We start from the raw sequence: 27,682 nt of genomic DNA on the forward strand, positions 1-27,682 counted from the left end.
TGGCACAAACGATATAGGTAGGAAGAGGAAGGAGGTTCTGCAACATGAGTTTAAGGAATTGGGTAAAAGACTGAAAAGCAGGACCTCCAGGGTAGTGATTTCAGGATTGCTTCCAGTACCCCGTGCTAGTGAAGGTAAGAACAGGAAGATAGGGGAAATGTATGGCTGAGTAGTTGGTGCAGGGGCAGAGATTTAGATTTCTGGATCATTGGGGCAGGGGTGACCTCAACCCGAGGATACCAACATCCTGGCGAGCAGGTTTGCTGAGTCAGTGGATATTTTTAAGGCAGAGATAGATTCGTGATTAGTATAGATGTCAGGTTATGGGGAAAAGGGCGTTAAGAGGGAGATAGATCAGCCATGATTGAATGGAGTTGTAGACTTGATGGGCCGAATGGCCCAATTCTACTCCTATCACTTATGATCTTATGACCCAGTAAAGCAACTCTCCATCCTTTTACCCCCACCTCTATTCCATCTGTACCACGTGTGCCCTGGAACATTAGCTGCCAGTCCTGTCCCTCCCTTAGTCAGGTTTCCGTAATGACTATAATGTCCTTCTACCCTTGATAGAAAAAAACAGTATCAAGATCTGTACCAAAACAGTATCAAGGCTGTAAATTGACAACATTCATTTTCAAATCATGGACTGATGTTTTCTGTGGAGTTGGTTCAAGATGCACAGGGATACTGCATGAATGAAACCTGTTCAAGTCTACCTGTGGAAATAAAATGTTTTGCACATCAAATAGCACTCCTGAATTTAATATTCAAAATAAAAGCAATTATTTGCCGTTCTCCTCTATTCCCCCTATCAAGTGCACTGTGGACGGCTCGCTTGCAATTATGTATTGTCTTTCCACTGACTGGTTAGCACGCATCAAAAGCTTTTCACTGTACCTTGGTACACATGACAATAAATTAAACTCAAAATGTTGCATACCTATCCACACCCAGAGTTCATCTGCCTTGCTCGTCAGGCCTCATGCATTGGTAATAATGCAACTTAATCCAACGGTCCTGCCTCACTCACTGCTCATTCTGTCTACTGAATATGCTTTCATTGCCTTCTTACCTTATGCCAGTATTGGATTCCGCCCCCTATTTTTAACCTTCCAAGTAGCACTCGCAAACCTGCCTGCCAAGATATTAGTTCCCCTCCACTTCAGGTACAACCCATCCCTTTTGTGCGGGTCACCTCTGCCTCAGAAGAGATCCCAAAGGTCCACAAATCTGAATCCTTACCCCAACTCCAAAGCCACAAATTCACTTGTCCTAGCTTCCTGTTCTTACCCTCATTAGCACATGCCTCAGAGAGATTACCCTTGAGGTCCTCCCTCCCCCCGCCATCCACCCCAGTGTACCTGCTTTTGAGGGGAATGGCCACAGGGGATTCCTGCTTTCCCTGCCTATGCCCTTTCCTGATGGTCACACATCTACTTTCTGTCCATATCCTAGCGTGATTACCTCACTGTAATTCCTATCTATGACATTATCAGTCTCCCAAATGAACCAAAGGTTGTCCAGCTGCTGCTCCAGTTCCCCAACGCAATCTGTAAGGAGCTGCATCTGGACAATCTCCCACATGTATAGTCCTTGGACACTACAAGTCTCCCTGACATCCTAAATGAGCATATCACTGCCCTAACTGCCATCTTTACAGCACTAAACCGCAGATGATTTACAAAAAAAACTCTCGCCCCTAAGCAAAAGCCTCGTACATCACCTCCATATGGCCGTCACCTCAAAAGTCTCACTACACATGGCTGCACCACTATTGTCTATCTTTTCGTACATCTACAAGGAACAGTCACTCCATGATGCTAACTGCTTACAACAGCAAAATTGAATCTTAGTGAGTCGTGTGACCATGCTCACCTTGGTATCTTTCTCAGTGTAGACTAATTGGTTAATTGTATAGTATTTAACTGAGTGAGGTTACAGTGTTCTGATTAAGTATTTAAATAAAGCATTGTTTTACCACTATATATTTTGGCATAAATTCTCTGAGCATTCAAAAACACCTTCCTGTTACCTTTAAACAATTTTGAAAAATGGTTGGGAATTGGACACTGCTATTAAATTCAAATTAATTTAATTGAATTTTCTCTCTTGTAAACATGCAACCTATTTGTTAGAATAGAACAAATTTTCTTTCCACGGAGGTCAGCTCTTTGCCACAGTCTAACAATGTTTCATGAATGCCATTTGCAGGCAGGCCACGGCTTTCTCCCACAAAGTAAAAATTGCACTGGCCCAGTGTTATGTAGCTAACAGTCTTTGAGTTAACATATCACCAAAAGCTCAGTAAATTCTAGGGTGGCACAGCAGTAGAGTTGCTGCCTTACAGCATCAGAGACCCGGGTTCAATACAGACTACGGGTGCTGTCTAACCCGAGTTCGTATGTTCTCCCTGTGACTGTGGGTTTTCTCTGGGTACTTGGATTTCCTCAAATTCAAAGACCTGTAGGTTTTTAGGTTAATTGGCTCCTGTAAATTGTCCCTAGTGTGTAGGATAGAATTAGTGTACAGATGATTGTTGGTCAGCATGGACATGGTGGGCCAAAGGGCCTGAATTCATGCCGTATCTAAACTAAACTAAAATCACTTGCTTGTAACCTCCATTGTTCTCCAGTAAATTGATCCAAAAATTGTTATAATTTCTGTGTAAATGTTATAATACTGGTTAAAATAATTGAAACTGCAAAACATAATACTTCCGAACACTAAAGTCCATCCAATGTCCGTGACACTGTTCAGTTCAAAAAAATGTATAGATGATGTGATTAGAAAGACAATGTAAGAAAATAACTGCAGATGCTGGTACAAATCGAAGGTACTCGAGACTCGACCCGAAACGTCACCCATTCCTTCTCTCCTGAGATGCTGCCTGACCTGCTGAGTTACTCCAGCATTTTGTGATTAGAAAGACAAAGTTAGTGTTATTTCCAAATGTTGCATTGCTTTCGATCTTAAATAGACGAGCATGTTAATTACCAAAGCATTCAGTAAATGTAATTAAATTCCCTATCACCTACATATTTTTTCAGCACAGCTAATAAATAGTTCATCTTTTATTATGATCTAAAACTGTGATACCTAGTTATCCACAGTTAAAAAAATGAATCCCCTGAAATGGTCTCAACAACCCTCTCAGCACTAAAACCAAGGGTCACTGGTACAAGGGTGGAAACTTGTACGTTTGCATGTAATAACAAAAAGCTAGATCTTCACAGGTTTTGATACCTCGTGTTAAGATTTCACCAATTTGCACGGTCATCAGTTTAACATTTTATTCGGCTCGATTTAAACATTACAATTCAGGAATTTAAAAAAAGTAAGCTGGTTTCACTGAGGAAAGTGGACGTCCAAGAAAATGAACAACGCAAGAGGCAAGTCATTGAATGGGTAGGCTTCCATGAAGACTCTAGAATTTCTGTCTTGGCTCTGGAACTCTCTGCATCTGGACTAGTTTTCCAAACCCACCTCGGCCTGCATCGTAATCTGTCCTGTATTCATCACGTACCTGCATGGAAATAAATGAAGTATATAATGCTGTACATTGATTATCAACAGTATAATTTATTAATTCTTCCTTGTCTTCTTTGTACTACTTAAGACATTTAGTGTACTAGTTCATGTCAAATCAAGTAAGAATATTTACAAATGCGCTCTTATGCCTTAACCAGCAGACACTGCAATATTTGCCTAGTGCTTTTCCGTCATTGTATAAAATTCAATGCTGCCCACAGCAAAAATTGTCAGCAACAGTAGAATACGTTACAAATTTGCACCTGCACAAAACTGATGTACAATACAGGATAAGATAGGACCAACAAACAACCACTGCTTTTCTTTTTAAAGCAAATTAATCACTGGAGACTGGTGCAAAAGGGATAATTTGGGTTTTGGAGAGGCAGATATTTCTGAGCAGATCTGCCTCTTCCTATGCACATGCTGCCTGACCTGTTGAATATTCCAAGCACCAGGTTTGCATTGATATTCATTTTCAGGAATCTGATTTTTTGATGCAATGACCAGTCTATAAAAGCAAGGTTTTGGTTTGGCCTGGGATAAGGACAAACTTTGGCATCTCACAACATTGTGACAAATTTTAACTTTTGGATTTTCAGCACCTTTTCATGATGAATCTTTAACTGCATTTATTGAAGTTATATTATAAACAACTATAATCACATTTTTCATTCACTATTACTACAAGACTATAGTTGAATCCTGCAGACAAGGAACTGTAGGTAATGATTTACAAAAAAAGGCAGTGCTGGAGTAACTCAGCGGATCAGACAACATCATTGAACAACCCGGATAAGCAACTTTTCAGGTCAAGGCCCTTCAGACTGATTGCAGTAGTGGGGAGAAAGCTAGAAGAGGTGGAGAAAGACAACGTCTGGCAAGTGATAGGATACATGTGAGAGGGGGTTGATTTGCAGGTGGTTGGACAAAGGCCAGAGATGAAAAGAATAAATGCTGATGAGTACACCCAGGATGTTTAGGCGCTAAAAACCTAAAATGTTTAGGTGCTAAAATAGGCATAATAAAATTACAAAAAAGGCACGAAAAAGGCATTTATTCACAAAACAAGGCATAAAAGGCATGTATTTCCACCACCAAAATATGGTTAAAAATGATAATTTTATAGGTATACTACATTAAATGACCAAAGTTACCTGGTTGCACATAATTACTAGCATTTTTTTGAAATTATCTGGTATTAAACTATGCCGTCTGCCAGACAGAATATGCTTCAGTCCTGAGAAACTTCTTTCTACCCCAGCTGAGATCACTGGTGCATAGCCAAAACAAGCTGCAGACTCTATATTCATGTCGATATACTCCTTTGATTGTTGACCTGCCTCCAGTGTACCGATGACCACATTGGCAACATATCTCCCCACAGCATAGGTTGTTTCATCTATTGAGATCCATATTTTGCTGCATGCAACTTCATCTCTAATTTTCTACACAACAATGTTGAAGTTGCTGTCAACATAATTTTTCCATAATGATGACTCGCTCGGTATATGTTCCTCTGTGTGTTTCTCTAAAAAACCTCAGAGTTGTTTTCCAATTTCCACAATGGAATTCTAGCATCAATGAATGCCTTGTACAGATCACTCGAAAACTCAGATTTGCGACTGGATCTAGCAGTAGGAGACAAGCTTGCGTATTTCCCACCTTCAATTTCTCTGCCGCCGACCTGTGTTTAGCTGTATGTACATGCTGGGAGATGAAATATTTCTTATCATGATTTGCCGCTTTCTCACATGCTTTGTAAAACAGCACACATTTGGCTGTGGAGAATATATCACTCCGGTCGGTACACTGTCACCAAATCGTTCCGTTTTTTACAAAGTGTTGACTTGACTTTAGGCATTTTGACGCTTGCAGCTGTAGATCCTACATGAGCGGGGATGCAGACCTCTACAGGCATGCCAAGTACAAGCTGAGAAGAGGAATCAGAGCTGCCAAGGAAAGGTACTCTGAGTTGAGGAGCAAGTTCTCAGCTAATGACTCTTCTTCAGTGTGGAAGGGCTTGTAAGAAATCACCAGCTCCTTGGACAATCGTCAGCTGACCAACGACCTGAAAGAGTTCTACTGCAGGTTCGATAAACAGAAACTTAACCCTGGTACCCCCTCCCCAAACAACACTTCACACCTACTCACAGCCTGAAAAGACTCGACTCTTCCCCACCCACCCCTCTCCAATCACCACTTAACACCCACTTACAGCCTGACTGCAAAAGACTGGGGCCTCGTCCACTACCTACGAATAAACGATCGATGGTGGCGCCCCTGGTTTCACCCCAGTGGTGGAAATTTTCTTGTAAGTTACATTAACACGGCAAAAAAAGGCTGATTTAGGCACTCGATCGTGAAAAAGGCATTATCTTGTTGAAATCATCAAAAAAAGGCACGAAAAAACACTTATGGCACTTATGGCAAAATCCTGGCTCTAGTGATGAGATAAGGATATAAGATACATGAAGTTGAATTCTCCAATTGAAGGTAACTAACCCTTCCCCCCACCCCCTTGTGGCCCACCTGGATGCACACCCATTTCTCCCACAATCCTGTCCCCATTCACCCATTCCTATTTCCACCTATATCTCTTCCTCTGGCTTCACATTTCACACCTCTTCTATCCCTATTTCATGACCTATTCTCTTTTCATCTCTGGCCTTTGTCCATCCACCTGCTAATCAAAACTCCCCTTATATCTGCCGATCAGGCTTTGGGCCGTTCCCATCTCCTGTCCAGCTTCTACACACCCCCCCTCCCCATCAGTCTGAAGGACAGTTTTGACCCGGAAAGTAGCCATTCCATGTTCTCCAAAGATGCTGCTTGACCCGTTGAGTTACTCCAGCAGTGTCTGTACTTGAATCCTTAAGATTTAACTTTAGTGTCATTTCTCAAAACCATCAAGTATCAAATACAAACCACATACCTGACCACCAGATTTTCCTCGACCAAACTGCCTTCCGTCTTTGAAGCCAGTGTCCCAATCTGTCCTGATAATGCGGTCATCCAAACGTGTTCCATTAATAAACCTCATGCAATGTTCAGAGTCTCCACGCGTGTAAAATCTAAGTAATCCATGAAGGATAAATCATCTCTCAAACTCGTGCATTAAGTTACAGAAACAATAGCAACTAATTTTGTCATGTTTTGGATGAACTGTTTCTTATGTACAAAAGAATGTTAATGCGGGAATATAATAATTCTTTTTTTGAACAAAGTGCTAATATAAAAGATAGTCACAAATGCTGGAGTAACAGCGGGATAAGCAACATCTCTGGAGAGAACGAATAGGTGACATTTCGGGTTGAGACCCTTCTTCAGACAAGTCGGGGGAGAGGGTAAAGGGAAACAAGAGATAGAGTGGAGAGAAATAGAACAAACAAATGAAAGATATGCAAAAAAGTAACAATGATAAAGGAAACGCTATTAGTTGTTTGCTAGGTGAGAATGAGAAGCTGGTGTGACTTGGGTGGGGGAGGGATGGAGAGAGAGGGAAGCAGAGATTACTTGAAGTTAGAGAAATCAATATTCATACCACTGGATTGTAAGCTGCCCAAGTGAAATATGAGATGCTGTTCCTCCAATTTGCATTTAGCCTCACTCCGACAATGGAGGCCTAGAACAGAAAGGTAAATGTGGGAATAGGAAGGAAAATTAAAATGTTTGGCTACCTGATGGGAGATCAGGTGGGTCCAGGTGGACTGAGTGAAGGTGTTCAGCAAAACAACTGCCCAGTCTACGTTTGGTCTCACCGATGTATAAGAGTATTACAAAGTTGGTTTGGGATAATTTTAAATCAATAGATTTTTGCTAGGTGTATATTAAAGGGATACAGATGCAAGGTGAATGATATAGAATTAGTTTCCTAATAAAATATTATCTTAATGAAGTACAGAAAGACTTGCCATGCTGTAGGTCTTTTCCAGTTTTTATCCCAATACCACATGAACCAGAACCAACACTCTTACACAAGTTCAATTGAATCAATGCCTCTGTAAAAACTCTCATACTTTTTAATAGTGGTTGTTTCAGAGACGATAAAAATTTTTATCTTGGTCACAAACAAAAAGATACTCCACAAAACAGAATCCACATGACGTTTTCTTGATTTTATCCAGGCCCATGATGATTCTTTTGACATCTCCACTTTTTGAGAAGAGTTCATAGATCTGTTCTTCAGTTGTGTAAAATGATAGATTCCCAACATAGAGAGTACAGCTATATCTCAACAGTTTGTCCTGCTCATATCGGCTTCCCTTAAGAACAAAGAAACAAAATTTAAGTCAGGACACATGGAACAAAAAATCATTTGCACAATAGATCGCTACCAGGGAAATAAATTCACAATTCTGCTCTCCCACAAGATCCAAATACCATGCAAACAAATTTCAGATCATAACATCCCAGGGCAAATCTCTGCAATAAGTGGGCCAGTTGCCAAAATGAAAGCTGGTCACTTCTAGACGTACCAAGTGCCCTCCTGAAATAGAATTTTCTACACTTACAAATGGTTGTCCAAATCAGTTGTAGGACTTTAGATTTCCCCTGCATTCCTGGCCAGTTTTCAAATGTGTGGGCAAACACATGTTCGAAAGAACACCAGAAATGTAATCAATGGTAGCAGGCCAGGCAGCATCTCTGGAGAGAAGGTGACGTTTCAGTTCGAGACCCTTCTTCATAAAAATACATGTTGGGGATATTAATTCCATCTGATGGTCTGGAAAAATCTGCACCAAGACAGACGTGTCCCATTTTAGAATGTAACTCTACATTCAATGCAGACACAAAATGCTGGAGTAACTCAGCGGGACAGGCAGCATCCTTGGTGCTTCTCTCCAGAGATGCTGCCTGTCCCGCTGTTGCTCCAGCATTTTGTATCAATATTCAGTGTAAACCAAAGATACTAGAGTAACAAGATGGACCACTCCGTTGAAATCGCCTATACTGAAGTATAGTACGCAAAGGAGCGGAACGGCCGCCATTTTAGTAGGCAAAAAACAGCCGTTCGCTCTGCCTCTCGCAGTGTGATCAGTGTTGTGGGGGAACAGTATGTGTGATGAAACCATTAAAATGCAGAATATATCTCATCTATCAACTCACATTTTGTTGTTATTTTTAATTTTTAAATATTTTCCCCGTGCTTAATTTCTCTGAATTTATTATTTCTTACTGTTTCTGCCCATTTCCCTCCCATCCTTCCTCCCTAGCCCCCTCTTGTGCAGTTTCCCTTGTATTGCTCAAACACACTCTGCACAAATTTAACACACATACATATATACACATGTATATATATATACATATACACACATACATATCTCTAGTTTCTTTCTTGTGATTTCCTCTAATTATTTGTTTAGCAACCTTTTTCTTTCAATCTCTCTCTATATCTATCTATCTATCTATCTATATATAATCAGTCATGCGCACACTTCTCAGCACATGGTTTGCCCTATCATGATCACTGTTCTCTCACATACATTTCATTAGAGCCTACCCATATACATTTGCAATCAGTGACATCAAACTTATTTCCAGAAATCCTAATATTGTGAATAAAATAACTATGAAAACATGTCAAGATATTTTTTCATTCTTTTCATTCTATATTAGTGTAATAAAATGTAATGCATACATACCTACACTGATAGAGGTGCTAGCTTTGGACATGAATAATGTACATTACCACCATAGTTTAGTTTTGAATGTAACATATAATTGAGGGGGTTGGTGCAATATAGTGCTAACCCTAACTTTTGTGAAAAATGAGTTACATGCATTAAGACGATCCTTACCCATTACCCTACAACCTGTAAAAATTTCATATTTAAATTCAACCGATAAGTTGGTCAAATAACATAGGCACCTTCTTATAAGAAAATAACTGCAGATGCTGTTACAAATCGATTTATTCACAAAATGCTGGAGTAACTCAGCAGGTCAGGCAGCATCTCGGGAGAGAAGGAATGGGTGACGTTTTGGGTCGAGACCCTTCTTCAGACTGATGTCAGGGGGGCGGGACAAAGGAAGGATATAGGTGGAGACAGGAAGATAGAGGGAGATCTGGGAAGGAGGAGGGGAAGGGAGGGTCAGAGGAACTATCTAATTAGTCACCCATTCCTTCTCTCCCGAGATGCTGCCTGACCTGCTGAGTTACTCCAGCATTTTGTGAATAAATCGATAGGCACCTTCTTGTTTTTTTTTGTGATTTATGAATTTTTCAAATGTGAATATCTCATAACGACACATTTGTGGGTAAGCAGTATATTGCACCAACCCCCTTCAATTTTACATCTTTCAAAAATGAACTTCATAAACAAGGATAACACTTTTTATTTCTGTCACTCATGGTAAAATTTACATCATTTCGTGTGCGAGATATACAGGGTTGCACTGTTTTGTATATCAGCTAACCAATGAAAAGATCAGGTCCTGATTTATACTAGCTCTTCACCTACACCCTTTTTCTGAAGAAGGGTCCCAACCTGAAACATCACCCATCCTTTTTCTCCAGAGATGCTGCCTGATTAATTCCAAGACTGTGTCTATTTGAATTAGATTCATGCTTCTGTACCATTTCAGGCAGCATTGGTCATTTTAGTGTCTGTCAAGGGTTTTTAACTAATCAATTCACCAATTGAAATTTTCTTGGCTCTAAGTATTAAGTTAAATGTCTTATTGTGGATACAGTAGAGTTCTATTGTTTGCAAATGCCTAATCTCTGCTTCCCTGACTGTTAAAAATAAAACAAAAATAGATACAGCTCGTGGAGGTGAAATTAAAATTAACAGAGAAAGCAAAGAACAGTTCATTAAATATGATCAATTAGCCAGATAGACAGTGGATCTATAGTGCAAATATTCAATCAGTAACATCCAAAGTTTAAAGATCACGAAGCAGCAACTCTTCAAGAAATAGTTATAAATTTCAACTATCAACTTATCCAAGAAGTTGAACAAAAATAATTGTTTGCAAACATTTTATATACGAAGAAATCGCAGAGTTGTGAACACTGCCCAGTCCAGCACACAGAATCTGCCTACTAAAATGGCGCTGAAATTTACCCATGCCCTACTACGGCTTTCAGTCGAGTGGTCTATCTTGGTATTTTAGTATCTTTGGTGTAAACCAGCATCTGTAGTTCCTTCCTACACTCTACGTTCAATGATTCAGCCGCTACGACTCTTAAGGGTGGGAAAACTCCAGAGATTCGTGGCACTCTGGATGGGAACTCTTGCTGAGCTCCGCCGTTATTCCGTGGCCGGGATGGGGAAGGTCCTCGGCCGGGGAGCGAGGCGATGGCGGGAAATACCGAGGACTCGTTACCCGAAAGTGCTGGTCCCGGTACTGGCTCAGCTCCACGTGAGAATCGCTGTTGAGAGCGTTCAGCAACGCTGCCATCACTCCGGCCGGGAGGGAAGGAGAGAGGGACAGCGCGGCCACCAAGGAAAACACAATCTACTGGCGAAGACCCGCGCTGCAGGAAGCCGGTCCCCACCAAAGATGTCCGGCTGATCACCGAGCCCCGACTTGCCGTTCCGGGTACTTATCTGCTCGGGCACTTTCAAGAGCGTTTTATTGTTATATGCCCCAGATGAACAAAACGTTTGAAGCGTGTTTTATTGGTCTATGTCCCAGATATAACAATTAAACACACTTGCAGCAGCACAACAGAATATGTAAACACCGTACACTATGTGGTCAGGGTGATGTGGTTCTTTAAAAACAATCACAGACGTGTTTAAATCATTATCACGTACTCATTTTATAGTCGTTGTTGTAAACAGAAAACCGCCAGGAATAGATTTTAAAGCGGATACGCTGGGCTCCACCCATCAGCGTGTGACCGGTGCTGGTGTTGACGGAGCCATCGAGCGGGTCTCCGTGGTCTCCCAGCCTGGCGATTCATTGAGTGGGCGGTGCCGACGAGGCCGCTGGCGCTGCTTCACGGTCGGCCATGGTCCTGCGAAGGCTGCTGCTGACACTGGTCCACAACGCGCAGCTGGTGGAGAAGCTGTCGGAGACTCGGACGATCCGCAAGGCGGCCCAGCTCACGGCCTACGCCATCACACGGCTGCAGCTGGGCGGCCAGGAGGCGGCCGAGCGGCTCGGCCGCTCCAGCGCCCTCAGCCAGGGCCCGCTGGCCCGCAGCCTCGGCACTCTGGCCCAGAGGGCGACACGCCTCAAAAACGCACTGATGGACGCCGCCGCGCAGATGAAACAGAAGTAACCCGGTGTCTAACCGAGATCTAGAGTCGGCAGCTGGAGCTGGAACAAGGACATCATGGAAAACGTTTCTGTTGCGAGGCAGAGCAAGAAACTGGTCTCGGAAGGACAGACTCGGGAACATGACTGCACAGATCTCGGTGTCCAACTTTCACTGCGCGGCTTGTCGAATTGAGGATAAGGTCGAATTGAGGATAAGGTCGAATTGTGGATAAGGTCGAATTGAGGATAAGGTCGAAATCATATACCAGGCCAAACTATTTCACATGACGACTTTCCTGGGGGACAATGTGTTGGCCTCCCACCTTGCTTGCCTGTATTGTTTAAAATGTGATTGAAAATGTACTTGAATATACTGAAGCTTGAATAATGACAACTTAAAATGACTATTGAACAGGCAATTGGAAGAAATAAACATGCTTTTTGGCCTACTGTATTGATCCAGTGACACTAAACCTATAATCACAGCATTCTTCACCCTATCAGCATCAGCTTCCTTTCTGATTCTACAACTAATTTACAGTTGGGGCTGTTTACAGTGCATAATTAACCTACCAATCAGAATGTCTGTGATGTGCGAAGACAATCGTGTGTGTTTATATATATCGTATACTGAATACTACTGCTACTAAATTTATTTGATAAAGTTGTGCACCTATTCTTGATCTTTACTGCAAGATCATTCTGTTTGTTAGTGAGGAATTAACATGAATGGTCTTGTTTTTGTGTAATGCCATTGATTTCAGTAAAAATGGCCAAAAGTAATTTATGGCATTGATAAATAATAAGATTAAGCCTAATATTTCTTTATCTGGCTCATTCTTTGGCAATGATATTATAGTGCGGAACCAAAAAGCTTTCTTGAAGAAGTAGGTAGATGCAAAAAGCTGGAATAACTCAGCGGGACAGGCAGAATCTCTGGAGAGATGGAATGGGTGACGTTTCGGGTCGAGACCTTCAGACTGGTTAGGGATATGGGAAACAAGAGATATAGACGATGATGTAGAGAGATAAAGAGCAACGAATGAAAGATATGAAGAAAAAAAAATAACGATGATAAAGGAAACAGGCCATGAGCTGTTTCACCAGTCTGAAGAAGGGTCTCGACCTGAAACGTCACCCATTCCCTTTCTATATAATATAATATAACAACTACAGCATGGAAACAGGCCTGTCCAGCCCTACCAGTCCACGCCGACCATTCTCCCTGACCTAGTCTCATCTACCTGCACTCAGACCATAACCCTCTAATCCCCTCGTATCCATATACTTATCCAATTTACTCTTAAATAATAGACAATAGACAATAGGTGCAGGAGTAGGCCATTCAGCCCTTCGAGCCAGCACCGCCATTCAATGCGATCATGGCTGATCACTCTCAATCAGTACCCCGTTCCTGCCTTCTCCCCATACCCCCTCACTCCGCTATCCTTAAGAGCTCTATCCAGCTCTCTCTTGAAAGCATCCAACGAACTGGCCTCCACTGCCTTCTGAGGCAGAGAATTCCACACCTTCACCACCCTCTGACTGAAAAAGTTCTTCCTCATCTCCGTTCTAAATGGCCTACCCCTTATTCTCAAACTGTGGCCCCTTGTTCTGGACTCCCCCAACATTGGGAACATGTTATCTGCCTCTAATGTGTCCAATCCCCTAATTATCTTATATGTTTCAATAAGATCCCCCCTCATCCTTCTAAATTCCAGTGTATACAAGCCCAATCGCTCCAGCCTTTCAACATACGACAGTCCCGCCATTCCGGGAATTAACCTAGTGAACCTACGCTGCACGCCCTCCATAGCAAGAATATCCTTCCTCAAATTTGGAGACCAAAACTGCACACAGTACTCCAGGTGCGGTCTCACCAGGGCCCGGTACAACTGTAGAAGGACCTCTTTGCTCCTATACTCAACTCCTCTTGTTACGAAGGCCAACATTCCATTGGCTTTCTTCACTGCCTGCTGAACCTGCATGCTTCCTTTCATTGACTGATGCACTAGGACACCCAGATCTCGTTGAACTCCCCCTCCTCCTAACTTGACACCATTCAGATAATAATCTGCCTTTCTATTCTTACTTCCAAAGTGAATAACCTCACACTTATCTACATTAAACTGCATCTGCCATGTATCCGCCCACTCACACAACCTGTCCAAGTCACCCTGCAGCCTTATTGCATCTTCCTCACAATTCACACTACCCCCCAACTTAGTATCATCTGCAAATTTCTAATGGTACTTTTAATCCCTTCGTCTAAGTCATTAATAAAATCGAGCCAGCCTCCACCACTTCCACCGGAAGCCCATTCCATACAGCCACCACCCTCTGAGTAAAGAAGTTCCCCCTCATGTTACCCCTAAACATTTGTCCCTCAATTCTGAAGCTATGTCCCCTTGTTGGAATCTTCCCCACTCTCAAAGGGAAAAGCCTACCCACGTCAACTCTGTCCGTCCCTCTCAAAATTTTAAAAACCTCTATCAAGTCCCCCCTCAACCTTCTACGCTCCAAAGAATAAAGACCCAACCTGTTCAACCTCTCTCTGTAGCCTAAGTGCTGAAACCCAGGCAACATTCTAGTAAATCTCCTCTGTACCCTCTCCATTTTGTCGACATCCTTCCTATAATTTGGCGACCAGAACTGCACACCATACTCCAGATTCGGCCTCACCAATGCCCTGTACAATTTTAACATTACATCCCAACTTCTATACTCAATGCTCTGATTTATAAAGGCAAGCATACCAAACGCCTTCTTCACCACCCTATCCACATGAGATTCCACCTTCAGGGAACAATGCACAGTTATTCCCAGATCCCTCTGTTCCACTGCATTCCTCAATTCCCTACCATTTACCCTGTACGTCCTATTTTGATTTGTCCTACCAAAATGCAGCACCTCACACTTATCAGCATTAAACTCCATCTGCCATCTTTCAGCCCACCCTTCCAAAAGGCCCAAGTCTCTCTGTAGACTTTGAAAATCTACCTCACTATCAACTACTCCACCTATCTTAGTATCATCTGCATATTTACTAATCCAATTTGCCACACCATCATCCAGATCATTAATGTAAATGACAAACAACAGTGGACCCAACACAGATCCTTGGGGTACTCCACTAGACACTGGCCTCCAACCTGACATACAATTGTCAACCGTTACCCTCTGGTATCTCCCATTCAGCCATTGTTGAATCCATCTTGCAACCTCACTATTAATACCCAACGATTTAACCTTCTTAATCAACCTTCCATGTGGAACCTTGTCAAATGCCTTACTGAAGTCCATATAGACAACATCCACAGCCTTGCCCTTATCAATTTCCCTGGTAACCTCTTCAAAAAATTCAAGAAGATTAGTCAAACATGACCTTCCAGGCACAAATCCATGTTGACTGTTTCTAATCAGGCCTTGATTATCCACATAATTATATATATTGTCCCTAAGTATCTTTTCCATTAATTTTCCCACCACAGACGTCAAACTAATAGGTCTATAATTGCTAGGTTTACTTTTAGAACCTTTTTTAAACAAGGGCACAACATGCGCAATGCGCCAATCTTCCGGCACCATCCCCGTTTCTAATGACGTTTGAAATATTTCCGTCATAGCCCCTGCTATTTCTGCACTAACTTCCCTCAATGTCCTAGGGAATATCCTATCAGGACCTGGAGACTTATCCACTTTTATATTTTTCAAAAGTATCCGTACCTCCTCTTCTTTAATCCTCCTAATTTCCATCACTACTCTACTTGTTTCGCTTACCTCACATAATTCAATATCCTTCTCCTCGGTAAATACCGAAGAAAAGAAATTGTTTAATATCTCCCCCATTTCTTCCGGCTCAGCACATAGCTGACCACTCTGACTCTCTAATGGACCAATTGTATCCCTCACTATCCTTTTGCTATTGACATATCTGTAGAACCCCTTGGGGTTTACTTTTACATTACTTGCCAAAGCAGCCTCATATCTTTTTTTCGCTTTTCTAATTTCCTTCTTAAGATTCCTTTTACATTCTTTATATTCCTCAAGAACCTCATTTACTCCCTGCCGCTTATATTTATTGTATATCTCCCTCTTTTTCCGAACCGTGTCCAATTTCCCTGGAAAACCACGGCTCTTTCAAAGATGCTGCTTGTCCCACTGAGTTACTCCAGCTTTTTTGTGTTAGCTGTTGGGTGAAAACAAGAGGCTAGTGCGACTTGGATGGGGGAGGGATAGAGAGAAAGGAAATGCCGATGCTACCTGAAGTTAGAGAAATCAATATTCATACCACTGGGCTGTAAACTGCCCAAGTGAAATATGAGATGCTGGATACCAATGGAGGATACCTAGGACAGAAAGGTCTGTGGGAATGGGAAGGAGAATTAAAGTGCTTCGGAACTGGAAGATCAGGTAGGTTCAGGCAGACTGAGCGAATAAGAAGGTTTTGTATATGTAATATAAAAGAAGAGAAGAAAATCTTTTGGGGGATTTCATAATTTAGGGGTGTAGATAACTAAGATACAGGAAATAGTGGAAACTTAAGAATAATTTGTTAACATGTATTAAGATGCAGATGAGCCTATTCAGTCTCAATTGGATTACTTTGCTGGAAACCAATCAACCCATTCCTCCTCGTTTTATTCCCCTGTAGTTCTGCAACATCCAACAACTACACTAATGATTCCGTCATTTAGCTGCATTATGGATAATTTACAGTAGTTGATTAAACTAGCTGGGATTTGGTGGAAACTGGAGCACCCAGAGGAAATCCATTTGGCCATTTTACCATTCATTCCCCTGCTCTCTTAGTTCCCCTTTATGTTTATTTGTGTACCGCGCATGGTTCACCAGATTTCTAATTTTATCATCGGCAAATTTGTAAACTGCCCTGTTCACCAAAGTCCAAATTATTAAAATGGTTTTTTTTAAAAGCAATTCTAGTACCACTCCCTGAGGTAGTTTGTTCCAGATGAAAAATAACCTTTATCTGCCACTGTTTCATGTTCCTTCACCAATTTTCTGCCCAAGCCACTATCATATTTATTTAAACACATTCAGCTGATCACATCCATGATGGCTGCCAAGACAGCAATCAATTTCATTCTCCCTTGTCTTATTTCACTGTAGCCTTGCAAATGTTGTTTTTTTCTTGCAATTTACCCACATTAAAGTGATTAACATTGAACAATTAACCTATAAAAACATCTTTTCCATAACACGAATTGGATATAACATGAGTGGTGAATTAGAGAACATTATTTGCATTAAGCAGTCCAAATTGGTTATAATATGATTTCAATTGGGAACTAGAGAACCACTTAAAAGTTACTTTTGAAAGTGACTTTCGAAACAGAAAAAAATATGTCTTGTATTTATACAGTGTAGGGGTCAAAAAATCCATTACCATGTAACCTCCCGCACCAATCATGGACCATTGCCTCTTAACACGATCTGTCAATGTCACTGCAGGTGGCCATTGAAATTGACAATCATTTCATTTCGGTTGACACCTGTGCAATGATAATCCAGTAAACAACATACAATACAGCCTTTTGTATTTTTTGCTTGCAGGAACTAAAATAAATTATTGCTCTTAAAAAAACTTTTACTTTTGAAAATCATATGGAGAAAAGAACTTCATTATTACGAGTCTGAAACTATCCAGTGCCTGGTCCACTTTTCCCCATTGACACAAATGTAATTAAAACAAGATTTTCTACAAAGTTTCTCAGGAACCCAACTTTTGTGTTATAGTAGAAAAATGAAGTTACGATCAAACAATGATCCTTAGAGCCATGAGGTATCAACACCATGCTGTAACAAGATGTGGTCACTGCATAAAAAAACAAGTTCTGAAGAGTGGGTGATGCATGGCTGGAGAAAATGTGAAATCTATTCTATTATGGTTTCTGTTCTTGTGTCTTCATGATATTTTCCACGATGTCCTTGTTCTTGTGCCTTTGGAGACTATTGATTCATTTTTACAATTAATATCATCATATTTTTAATCGTCATGTAATTTGATTAAATTCTTGTGGCTAAATGTACAACAGTGATTTGGAAATCTTGGATAATTTCATATTAAATAAATATGAAATTATTATTTCTTGGTATTAAGTCAAATTATTAATTAATTAGAAACCATTGGACCGTACGTTGCTATTTAACTAATAATACAATGGCCATGAGGAAATCATGCTCAAACAGTTTAGAAGTCTGATATGTTAACTATTTTTCTACATATGCTGTCTACATATTGAGTTCATCTAACGATTTATTTTTATTTCAGATTTCTAGCATCTGCAATTCCAGAAAATTTGCAAAATCTTACAAATACATCATAATAGCAGACAGTATGTAAACTTCAAAAATAAAGCAGACTTCCTTACTTTTTAGAATTATTTTCCTTTATATACACCTTGAAAATGTAAAGACTCAGCTGCATCAATATATCCTTAGAAAAAAGTTTAGACGTATCAGGAGGATCTTCCATGGACAAATGAGGGAAAAAGGATGTAATAGATTTACACTGAAAGTTACAAAAAGTAAAGACGTATTCAACAGTACCAGGTGCAATGATGTACATATTCATTCGGTTGTGGTCAATAGAAGAAAAGGGGTCAAGTAATTTATTCACTGTGCTGTTGAGCACAGAAATATCAGACCCACCCAGATCAATGATTCTGACAGATTCTTGATCTGATTTGACATTCAGGAGATGTCTAGGGGGCATATAAGTGTGATAAAATATCAAAATGTATTCTTCCTGATTAACTACAGAATCCTTGACATGGAGAGCTTTTTCTAAATAAGAAATACAAGGAATCAGTCCACCCTGGTGTAGGTAGCCAAAATATACTGAACACAGGATGTTAAAAACAACACCAACTATCTTCCATTTTGATATCTTATGTTTTATAGCACAGTGAAGAACAACTGGTACAATAAGTGGACTAAGAAACCGTACTTCCTGATGACTGAAAAAAGAAAGAATGATAACAGGAACAAAATAAACTAGAATTAAATATTCAGTAATTAAAGGTGTAACAGGAAACACCATCAATAATCTCTGTTCAAATTGCTGTCTCTTTGGAGCATGACTTTTAGCCCCACAGGTAAATATGCTGAATATGATTTGGATACCAGATACAACAGCTGACAAATGAAGAGTACCAAACAGCATAAGACTATTCACGGTCAGATGTGTAAACCAGGGATGACTCCCATGTGTCGAAAGGTTTTCTGATTTCAAGTTGTACACAATGAAATTGAGAGGAGTTAAAGCTATATGTCGTCTTAGATTAGCAATGAGCTTATGTATAGCATTTCCAGTATTCAAAAAACAGGGAATGTCAGAAAACATTGCGTCAAAATATAATGTATCTACCATAATGAATGTAAAAGTGGGTACAATTACAGATGAAAAAGTGCCAAAAGTATTGCTCAAAATTGTTCTGAAACTGAACTGAAATGCGCCTTTCTGATCATGGGAAAGCCACAGGAACATAGGCACTAATGCATAAACAATGAAGGTGGGCCTATTGAAAAATCCTGATACTAAAACAATCCCTATAAGACATTTATTCTTCCTTCTGCTCTTTTTGCCAGCATCTGATGCCACATTTGTTTGCTTTGTGTCTGTAGCCACCAGCAACAGCAGCAATGCAAACAGAGCTGCTTCGATGGAATTTGAAAATGTCCTGGTGTGAAAAACCAACATCACATGAGAGCTACTCAACAGGGTTAATGCATTCCATGGGTCTAAATTCCAGAGACAGGCTAAATGGTATACTGAGTAGTCCAAAATAAAGGATAGGCACGTCAAATAAAGTCTGGGGAAAACCAACAAAGTATAACTGTTTATGATGTTGCCAAAGAGGCCAAAATTTTGTAACGTTTTAAGTATTGTGAATGAAAACCCTGCTGTGACCAATGGGAAAAGAACTGTCCTGCTGGGGTAACAAGTATTGAATTCCCAAGGGTGGAAGGTTTTCAAGTTCAAAATGTCACCTGTAAAGAAAGCATAATGAGCTTGAAATGAACATAAATGACTTTATACAACATAGTCATTTATACCACACAGAAAGATCTAGATGGAGAGAGATCTGAATGCCGTAATACATTATTTACAAAAGGCGAGCAGGCAGCTATAGCATGTAATTAGGAATGCTAACGGATGTTATTGTTTCTTGCAAGGTGAACTGATTAGAAAAGTAGGGTGCTTATTTAGTTTAAATTAGCTTAGAGATACAGCGCGGAAACAGGCCCTTTGGCCCACTGAGTCCACACTGACCAGCGAAGACAATTTACAATTTTTAAAAAACCAAAGCCAAATTAATCTACAACCTGTATGTCTTTGGAATGTGGTAGGAAACCGGAGCACCCGGAGAAAACCCACACATTCACAGGGAGAATGTCCAAACTCTGTAAAGACAGGGTTGAACCCCGGGTCTTTGCTGCCCTTGTGTTTATGTTTATTTACATACTCCACATCAGGAGAACCGCACAGTATTGGTCTTCTTATTTAAGGAACGATGTAAAATCATTAGGAGCAGTTCAGGGGTTTAATAGATTGTTACCAGAAACTTGGCAGGTTGTGCAATGAGTTGGATGGGCTTTGCTTCACATGAAGTCAATGGAAGACTGAAGGGCATACAATTGAAACATACAAGTTCTTGAGGGTTCTTGACAGCATCGGTATGGAGAGGATATTTTGGCTTGTGGAAGAATCTCAAAAGGATTGCCATTTGCGATAGAAGTCAAATAATTTGTTTTCTCTCAGAGAATTGAGAATCTTCGAAACGCACTAACTCAAAAGGTGCTGAAGGGTCAATTTCTGAATGTTTTTAAAGTAGAGGCTGATAGATTGGAGTCATAGAGTCATACAGCACAGAAACGTGGCTTTCAGCCCAACTCGTCCGTACCATCCAATGTGCCCATCTAAGCTAGTGCTAATTACACACTTCCGCATGTTTGACACATATCCCTCTAAACCTGTCCTCAAAAAGGCAGCTAATATTATCCAGGCCACACTGTCTATTCTATTGGTTGCTTCTATTGGGAAGAAGGTACAGAAGCCTAAGAACCACTATCTCCAAGTTCAAGAACAGCTTTTGCCTCTCTAACATTGGACTCTTGAATCACACTGCATAACCTTATCCACAACCTACCTCAGCAATTAATCACTATGGAGTTTTTATAGGTTGCACCACTTACTTTGGCTTGCACTTTATGGTTTGGTTACTTAATATAACTGACAATTTATTTATATTTATTGGTTGTGCTTTTGTTTAATGGGCCAGGAAAGCTGCAGCAAGTAAGAATTCCATTGTTCCATTCCCAGTGCAGATGACAATTAAACACTTTTGACTTTTGAGTCTTTTAAAATTTGTTATTTTATGTGCCTGAACAACTTACTTGTTGATTCCACAACCCTCATAATTTTATGACCTCTATAAAATCAACCCTTAATCTCCTATGCTCCAAGGAATAAAGTCCTAAACCTTATTGACAAACAATGGGGTAAAAGGTTTCAGGGAGTTTGTGTGTTTCTGGAGTCTAAATTATATTCAGAACAGTATGAGCTAATTGAGTGGCTGAATGGCCTACTTCTGCTCCTAAATGTCACTGGATCAAAATTGATTTAATTCCTTAAACATTACCACAACTTGCCACAGTAGAAAATGAAGCAGACTACTACTTTAATGGCTACCTCATCTCCAAGCCTCAAATAGGTTTGTTTTATAGGCATTTAGCTTGATTAATAACTTATTGACTGCTGACAAATGCTTTGGTTTCCTAATCTGTCGGATCAGTATTTACAGCTGAATCACTCTGTTGAAGCAGAACTCTATGGAGGCTGAGGTATTAATAATGTTATCCAAGGACACTAAGATTCACAAAGTAATGTTAAATGCTGAACTTAATAAACCAATTACATTCTCTGACAAATTAAGGATATACCAACATTTTATTATTTTATTGTAACATCTATTAAAAAACTTATATGATGTAAATTTGAATTAAGATTTTGACCCTAAGCTACAAAGTCTGCCATTATTGCATATTCAGCAGCTGGTGTAAATGGACCTGGAGAAGGGTTGGTTTGGGTGGGAAAGGATGAATGAACGAAGGAGTATTCATCCATTGCCTGTTTGATTTCTTATTGTAATTACTTTAATCTATCCTAAGCATATCTTGCGGCAACTTGCAATTTCAAAGGCAAACTGTTCTTCGGTACATGAAAACTAATCAATATATGTTATGCCTGGATTACGTTTTGGTTAATTATATAAACTATGATACTTGAATTGAGAGCAAGTAAAAAATATTGGAATAAAGAATGACATAGTAATTAAGGTGCTTGATTTTGGACTCCATCATCAGTTGAGATCTCCAATGAACATTGCCCCAGAGGTGAGAATTGTTAGTCTTAGCAGCTAGGGGTTTAAGCATGAATAATGACATTTGCTTATTATACACAATGATTCAGATCTAAAGCATTATTAAGCTTCAATAACACATGGAGTTTACTTCCAGAAGGAAACAAAACTAATATTTACAACAAAGAATGCTTTGTATGAGTAGAAAGCAAAATCAAGTAGATATTTTACCTGCCATAACCTCCGGAGACTGAAAAAATTCATCAGGGTGTATATAGCCTGTTTGTGGAGCCAAACACCATAGTATCCTGAACAGCCCAAAAGCCAGCCACATTACCTTGGGCTCCATCCAAAACAGTCACTAGAAAAATAGTAAATATAAAATTTTAATGATGATTAATTTAATATATAGGTCCAATGTCCAAAATCAATAAACCAAAAAGAACACGTCTCCTGTTTTTTTAGATTTAGAGATACAGCGCGGAAACAGGCCCTTCGGCCCACCGAGTCCGCGCCGCCCAGCGATCCCCGCACATTAACACTATCCTACACACACACGGGACAATTTTTACATTTACCCAGTCAATTAACCTACATACCTGTACGTCTTTGGAGTGTGGGAGGAAACCGAAGATCTCGGAGAAAACCCACGCAGGTCACGGGGAGAACATACAAACTCCGTACAGACGGCGCCCGTAGTCAGGATCGAACCTGAGTCTCCGGCGCCGCATTCGCTGTAAGGCAGCAACTCTACTGCTGCGCCACCGTGCCGTTAAGTTTTGTTACTTAATTTCCATCCTCTGTCTGATCCAGCCTGAAGCCCCTGTCATTGCTTTTGAAGTGGAAAACCAGGAAAATATTTTTTCGAATTTAAGTTTTGTATCCAATATCTGTGAATATTAATAAGTTCTTGGTCCTTAGATTTTGGATATAGGATCTGTCGTTTGAATAAGCTTGTGGTAAAATAAATTATGTTAAAAATTAAGTTAAAATGTTTAATGTCATGGAATTATTGGAATGGAAACAAGCTCCTTGGCTGACCACATCTCCACTAACCATAAAACATCTATTTCCACTAATTCTACATTAATTCCATTTTTATGTTCCCAACAGTTCCCTCACTTTCCTTCATATTCTATCACATAATACACACAAGTGAAAGTTTACCATGGCAAATTAACCCACCAACTGGAAATAACCAGATGAACCACACAGTCATCGGGAAAATGTGCAAACTCCTCAAAAACAGTAGCAGCTGTTAGATGGAATCCAGGTCACTGGAGTTACAAGATGGAAGCTTTACCAGAAGTGCCAATGTGCCAATCTTCACTGTGATAGAGAAGCAATGTATGCTGTAAAATCAATGGTGATTATTCAGGTACCTGCACAGATACTGCTGGTCAGTTCTACAAAACAATATTATAGTTCATAGAACCTTTTATAGATGGCGGCGCTGCCCTAGCAGCTGCGGCTTACCTGCAGTCCGTTTGTCTTTGTGTTTTTGTTGGGGGATTTTGTCTTAATTGTAAATGTGATGTCGTGTTTTTGTGGTTGTGTACTATGTGTGTGTGTGGGGGGGAGGGAGGAACTGTAAAATTGTATATTTGTCCCTTCCGAACGGAGACCCGACCTTTGTTTTCTAGGTCGTGTCTCCGTTCCTGCTGCGGCCTACCATCGGCCAAACTCCTGGAGCTGGCGGCCTCCAGGGCTCTGGTTCGCAGAGCCCGCGGATCAGACTCACCATCAGCGGAGCCGGCCGTTCTCGGAGGCTGCGGGAGCGGCTGCGACTCGCCTTAGGCTCGGGCCGCGTGGATGCCGACATCGGGAGCTCCGGCAGCGGCAGCGTGTTCGCCCGCCCCGGATCGCGGGGCTTGGGTCACGGACATTTCACCGTCCGGCGCGGCCTAAAATAGGCCACGGAATTTTCTCTGCTCGGCGGGGGCTTCAATGTCGGGAGCCCCGACCGCCCCGACTTGCAGCGGGGCTTGGGTCGGCCCGTTGCGGACATTTCACCGTCCGGCGCAGCCTGGAACATGGCAACGACAACAGCCTGACCGCAGGAGAAGACGGCAGGGGAAGAGAAAAGACATTCTGGCCTTCCATCACAGTGAGGAGGGGACTGGAGGAGACTCACTGTGATGGATGTTTCTTTTTGGGGGGTTTTGTGTTGGTTGGGGTTGTGTAATTTGCTTATTTTATTGCTCTTATTGTTGGACTGTGGGTGACGAAATTTCGTTCAAAAAACTTGTTTTTTGGATGACAAATAAAGATATCTTGATCTTGAATCTTGGTACAGACTGCAAGCATTAATCTATTGAATAACTTCAACAATTGCTTATGCAAAACAAAATAATTATTATAATCGCTACATGTAGCAAGTGAGTCATAATGTGGCGGATCAGGCCACTCCTTGGGTCAGCCCCCTCGTTACGTGACGGACAGGCGTAAGGGGTTAAAAGCCAGCCCATGGGGAGGCGTGGCTCATCCCTAGGTGGACTACGCTGTGGGCAGGAGCTCACAGCCTAATAAAGAACCTTACTTAAAACTGCCTGGCGTCTTGCCTTTTCTCTGGCCTCCGCCAGGCCACTACAATAACATAATATATTAAAGCAGAATTAAAGATCAAACCAGAATGGTGCCTAGTTTACCAGAATGCTGCCTGGATTAGAGGGTTTCAACTGCAGGAAGAGGTTGGATAGACTTGGATGTTTTCTCTGGAATGTCAGAGATTGAAGGGAGACTTGGTAGAAGTATACAAAATTATGTGAGACCTAGATAGGGTAGACAGTCAGAACCTTTTCCCAGGGTGAAAATGTTCAACACTCGAGGGCATAGCTATAAGCCGAGGGGGGGGGGGGAAGTTTAATGGAGATGTGCAGGACAAGATTTTTTACACAGAGAATGATGGAGGCATGGAACACACTGCCAGGGGTGGTGGTGAAGGCAGATACGATAGTGGAGGGAGATACAATAGTTTAAGAGGCTTTTAGATAGGCAGGGAATAGAGGGATATGGATCATGTACAGAGGAGATCAGTTTGACCAGGCATCATGTTCGGCATAAACATTGTGGGCCGAAGGGCCTGTTCATGTGCTGTACTGTTTCGCAAATTTACAAACACAATGATATACATTGAAATTTCCTTAAATTTTAATGTTTGACTGAATTGCTCCATATTGATCTTGTTATATTTGGTCTTATTTGATCATTGATCCATGTAGTAATAAATGAATGCTTTTGGCTGCCAAGTATGTCTACGATATTAGGGCACAGATTTTTGTATTTGTAAATATGATCTTTTCAAAAAACATAAATATGGTTATGGGGATAATGAAATTCACCTACACTTATGACCAGGGAAGCTGACAATATTCAATTTTAGAACAGAGAAGGTTAAGAAGAGGTACAAGTATTCAAAAATATGAAGGTTCCAGCAAGTTAAATTTTGCATATTTGAAAAGGTTGAGAACTAATGGACATACATTTATGCTGAATGGCAAAAGAACCAAACATGAGGCAAATATATCTTCAAGCTCTGAAATAGTCATGAAATCAGAAATGGCTTTCAAAAAGGAATTGGATAATTTTTAAAGAAAAAACTGCAAGCAGGGTTCGTATACTTGGAACAGCAAAGAATTCAAGGACTTTCAAGTTCCAAAAATCCAATTTTCAAGGACCAAATTCCAGCAAACATCGATGTTTTTTTCCAGTTTTTCTCTGTATAGGTAAGAAAATACTGTATTCAAAACTGTTAATTTGGTGTATATATGGTTAATTAGTAAAAACATCAATGATTTTGTAGGTTTTTTTGCTTTATGCAAAGAGTTCCCCTCAACTCTCCACGACTCTTTAACTTGTCCCGGAGCCGTGGAACCACGGCTGCAGCTGCGGGGACTGGAGGCAGAAGCTGCCGGCGAAGGTTCACCGGAGAGCAGATCGCCACTGACCCAGAGCCGGGACAAGGTGAGAGATCGCAGCGCCCCCTCGCAAACAACAAACCCAAGGAAACTTCCCTCCTCGCCGCCACCGCCGCCGCTCACCCCGGGATGCGGGGCTTCTGAACAACAACTACAACGCTTGTGTTTGTTCTCATTTCGCTGCGTTAGAGGGAGATGGGACCGGGGAAGCGAGTGGAGGAGCCGCGCAGATCACGCTGGCGCTGGGAGAGAGAGAGGAGAGAGAGGAGGAGAGCGAGGGGAGGGAGAGAGTGAGGGGAGAGAGAGAGAGGGGAGAGAGAGAGAGGGGAGAGAGAGAGGGGATAGAGAGAGGGGTAGAGAGAGGGGATAGAGAGAGGGGATAGAGAGAGGGGATAGAGAGAGGGGAGAGAGAGAGAGAGAGGGGAGAGAGTGAGGGGAGAGAGTGAGGGGAGAGAGAGAGAGGGGAGAGGGGGAGAGAGAGGGGGGAGAGAGAGTCGGGGTAAAGGAAGCAGCGGTTGAGAGCGGGAGCGCGGGGAAGGGGAGGGTGTCAGACGGTCCGGTGAAGGAGCGTCGCCACTTGCGGGGGCTACTTCCTCCCTCTCTCTTTCCCCTCTCTTTCCCAGCGGCAGCGAGATCTGCGCCGCTCCTCCATTCTCTTCCCCGGCTCCGTCTCCCTCTAGCGCAGCGAAATAGGAACAAACACAAGCAGCGGTGTCGAGGAGGGAACAATAGGCGACAAAGACAAACATGTCTAACAATGTTTCCCGACTTTTAATAAAATACGCATTATAAACGATGAAAGAACGCCACATTACTCTGCATGAATTAATACTTTTATCATAAAAAGTGAGTTTTCAATGACTTTCAAGGACCTATTATAAATCCAAGGACTTTCACGGCCTTGAAAAACAGATTTTCAAATTCAAGGACCGTACGAGCCCTGTGCAAGGCTACAAGGAAAGTGTCATGGAATTGATAAATGCATGCTGATTCTTTAGTGCATTATTTGGGATGTGAGAGGTGCCAAGGTCAGTACAGGCCCACCTTGGATTATGGCAGGGTTCTGTTCCTGATAACCGTTCGTAACTCAAACAGTTCGCTAATCAGAAATGTGGCTGCCGCGTTCCCACACAACACAAGATACCTGTAGAGTTAGGTTGTTCCATGTCGATAGAAAGTTTGGAGATTTTAGTGTAAATTAAATTTTAAATCCTATTGATGGTTTTAAATAGGACACTGCTGCTGGTCTGGATGGCGTGTCGCTAGATAGGATTCACAGAATGGATATCAACAAGTTAATTGGAATGTATTCTTCCTGGGTCAAATTTCAGCTTGTGTCAAGAACAGTCGGCTGCAGCCACACAACAGATGGCAAATCCATCCCTCCAGTCCCCCAAATGCCTGTTCAATAATTCAGGCTGTACAGAAGTCAGGCATCTGTAAACTGAGGAACAGCAGTGCATTTTACAGATGGTACATAGTACACAGAGGGAATTAATGTTTAGGGTGGTTTGATAAGGTACCAATCAAACAGTTTGCTTTTTAAAAAAAATAGTGTTGAACTTCTTGAGTGTTGTTGGAGTGACATTTTTTCAGGTAAAGCAGAAAGTGTTCCATTGCACTCCTGACTGTGTC

The 27,682-nt window shown here is 41.3% G+C and overlaps 2 protein-coding genes across 5 annotated transcripts in view; one reads left to right on the plus strand and one right to left on the minus strand.

The window, feature by feature from the left end:
* Window positions 1–3,130: 3,130 nt before the first annotated feature.
* Window positions 3,131–27,682, minus strand: part of ncbp2 (nuclear cap binding protein subunit 2) — a 31,757-nt gene continuing 7,205 nt past the window's right edge. Inside the window, exons 2-5 of one of the 4 annotated variants that reach the window (XM_078410295.1) lie at window positions 22,362–22,491; window positions 7,615–7,796; window positions 6,467–6,605; window positions 3,131–3,526 (exon numbers count right to left, since the gene is read on the minus strand). In XM_078410295.1, coding sequence (XP_078266421.1) covers window positions 3,428–3,526; window positions 6,467–6,605; window positions 7,615–7,796; window positions 22,362–22,394 — 453 coding nt within the window. In that variant the 5' untranslated portion in view covers window positions 22,395–22,491 and the 3' untranslated portion in view covers window positions 3,131–3,427. Of the gene's footprint in view, window positions 3,527–6,466; window positions 6,606–7,614; window positions 7,797–10,863; window positions 11,047–18,100; window positions 19,759–22,361; window positions 22,492–27,682 lie in introns of those variants that run through there. The other 3 variants (XM_078410296.1, XM_078410294.1, XM_078410293.1) reach the window with 3 other exon arrangements.
* LOC144599430 (protein NCBP2AS2-like) lies at window positions 10,721–13,159 on the plus strand. The gene has a single exon (XM_078410298.1). The coding sequence runs from the start codon at window positions 11,495–11,497 to the stop codon at window positions 11,765–11,767; it is 273 nt and encodes a 90-aa protein (XP_078266424.1). The 5' UTR covers window positions 10,721–11,494; the 3' UTR covers window positions 11,768–13,159.

The sequence above is a fragment of the Rhinoraja longicauda genome, chromosome 13, assembly GCF_053455715.1.
Source record: "Rhinoraja longicauda isolate Sanriku21f chromosome 13, sRhiLon1.1, whole genome shotgun sequence".
In the NCBI taxonomy this organism is placed as follows: domain Eukaryota; kingdom Metazoa; phylum Chordata; class Chondrichthyes; order Rajiformes; family Arhynchobatidae; genus Rhinoraja; species Rhinoraja longicauda.

Bases quoted from the DNA above. Each gene is read 5' to 3' on its own strand.
- LOC144599430 (XM_078410298.1), top strand. From the start codon at position 11,495: ATGGTCCTGCGAAGGCTGCTGCTGACACTGGTCCACAACGCGCAGCTG.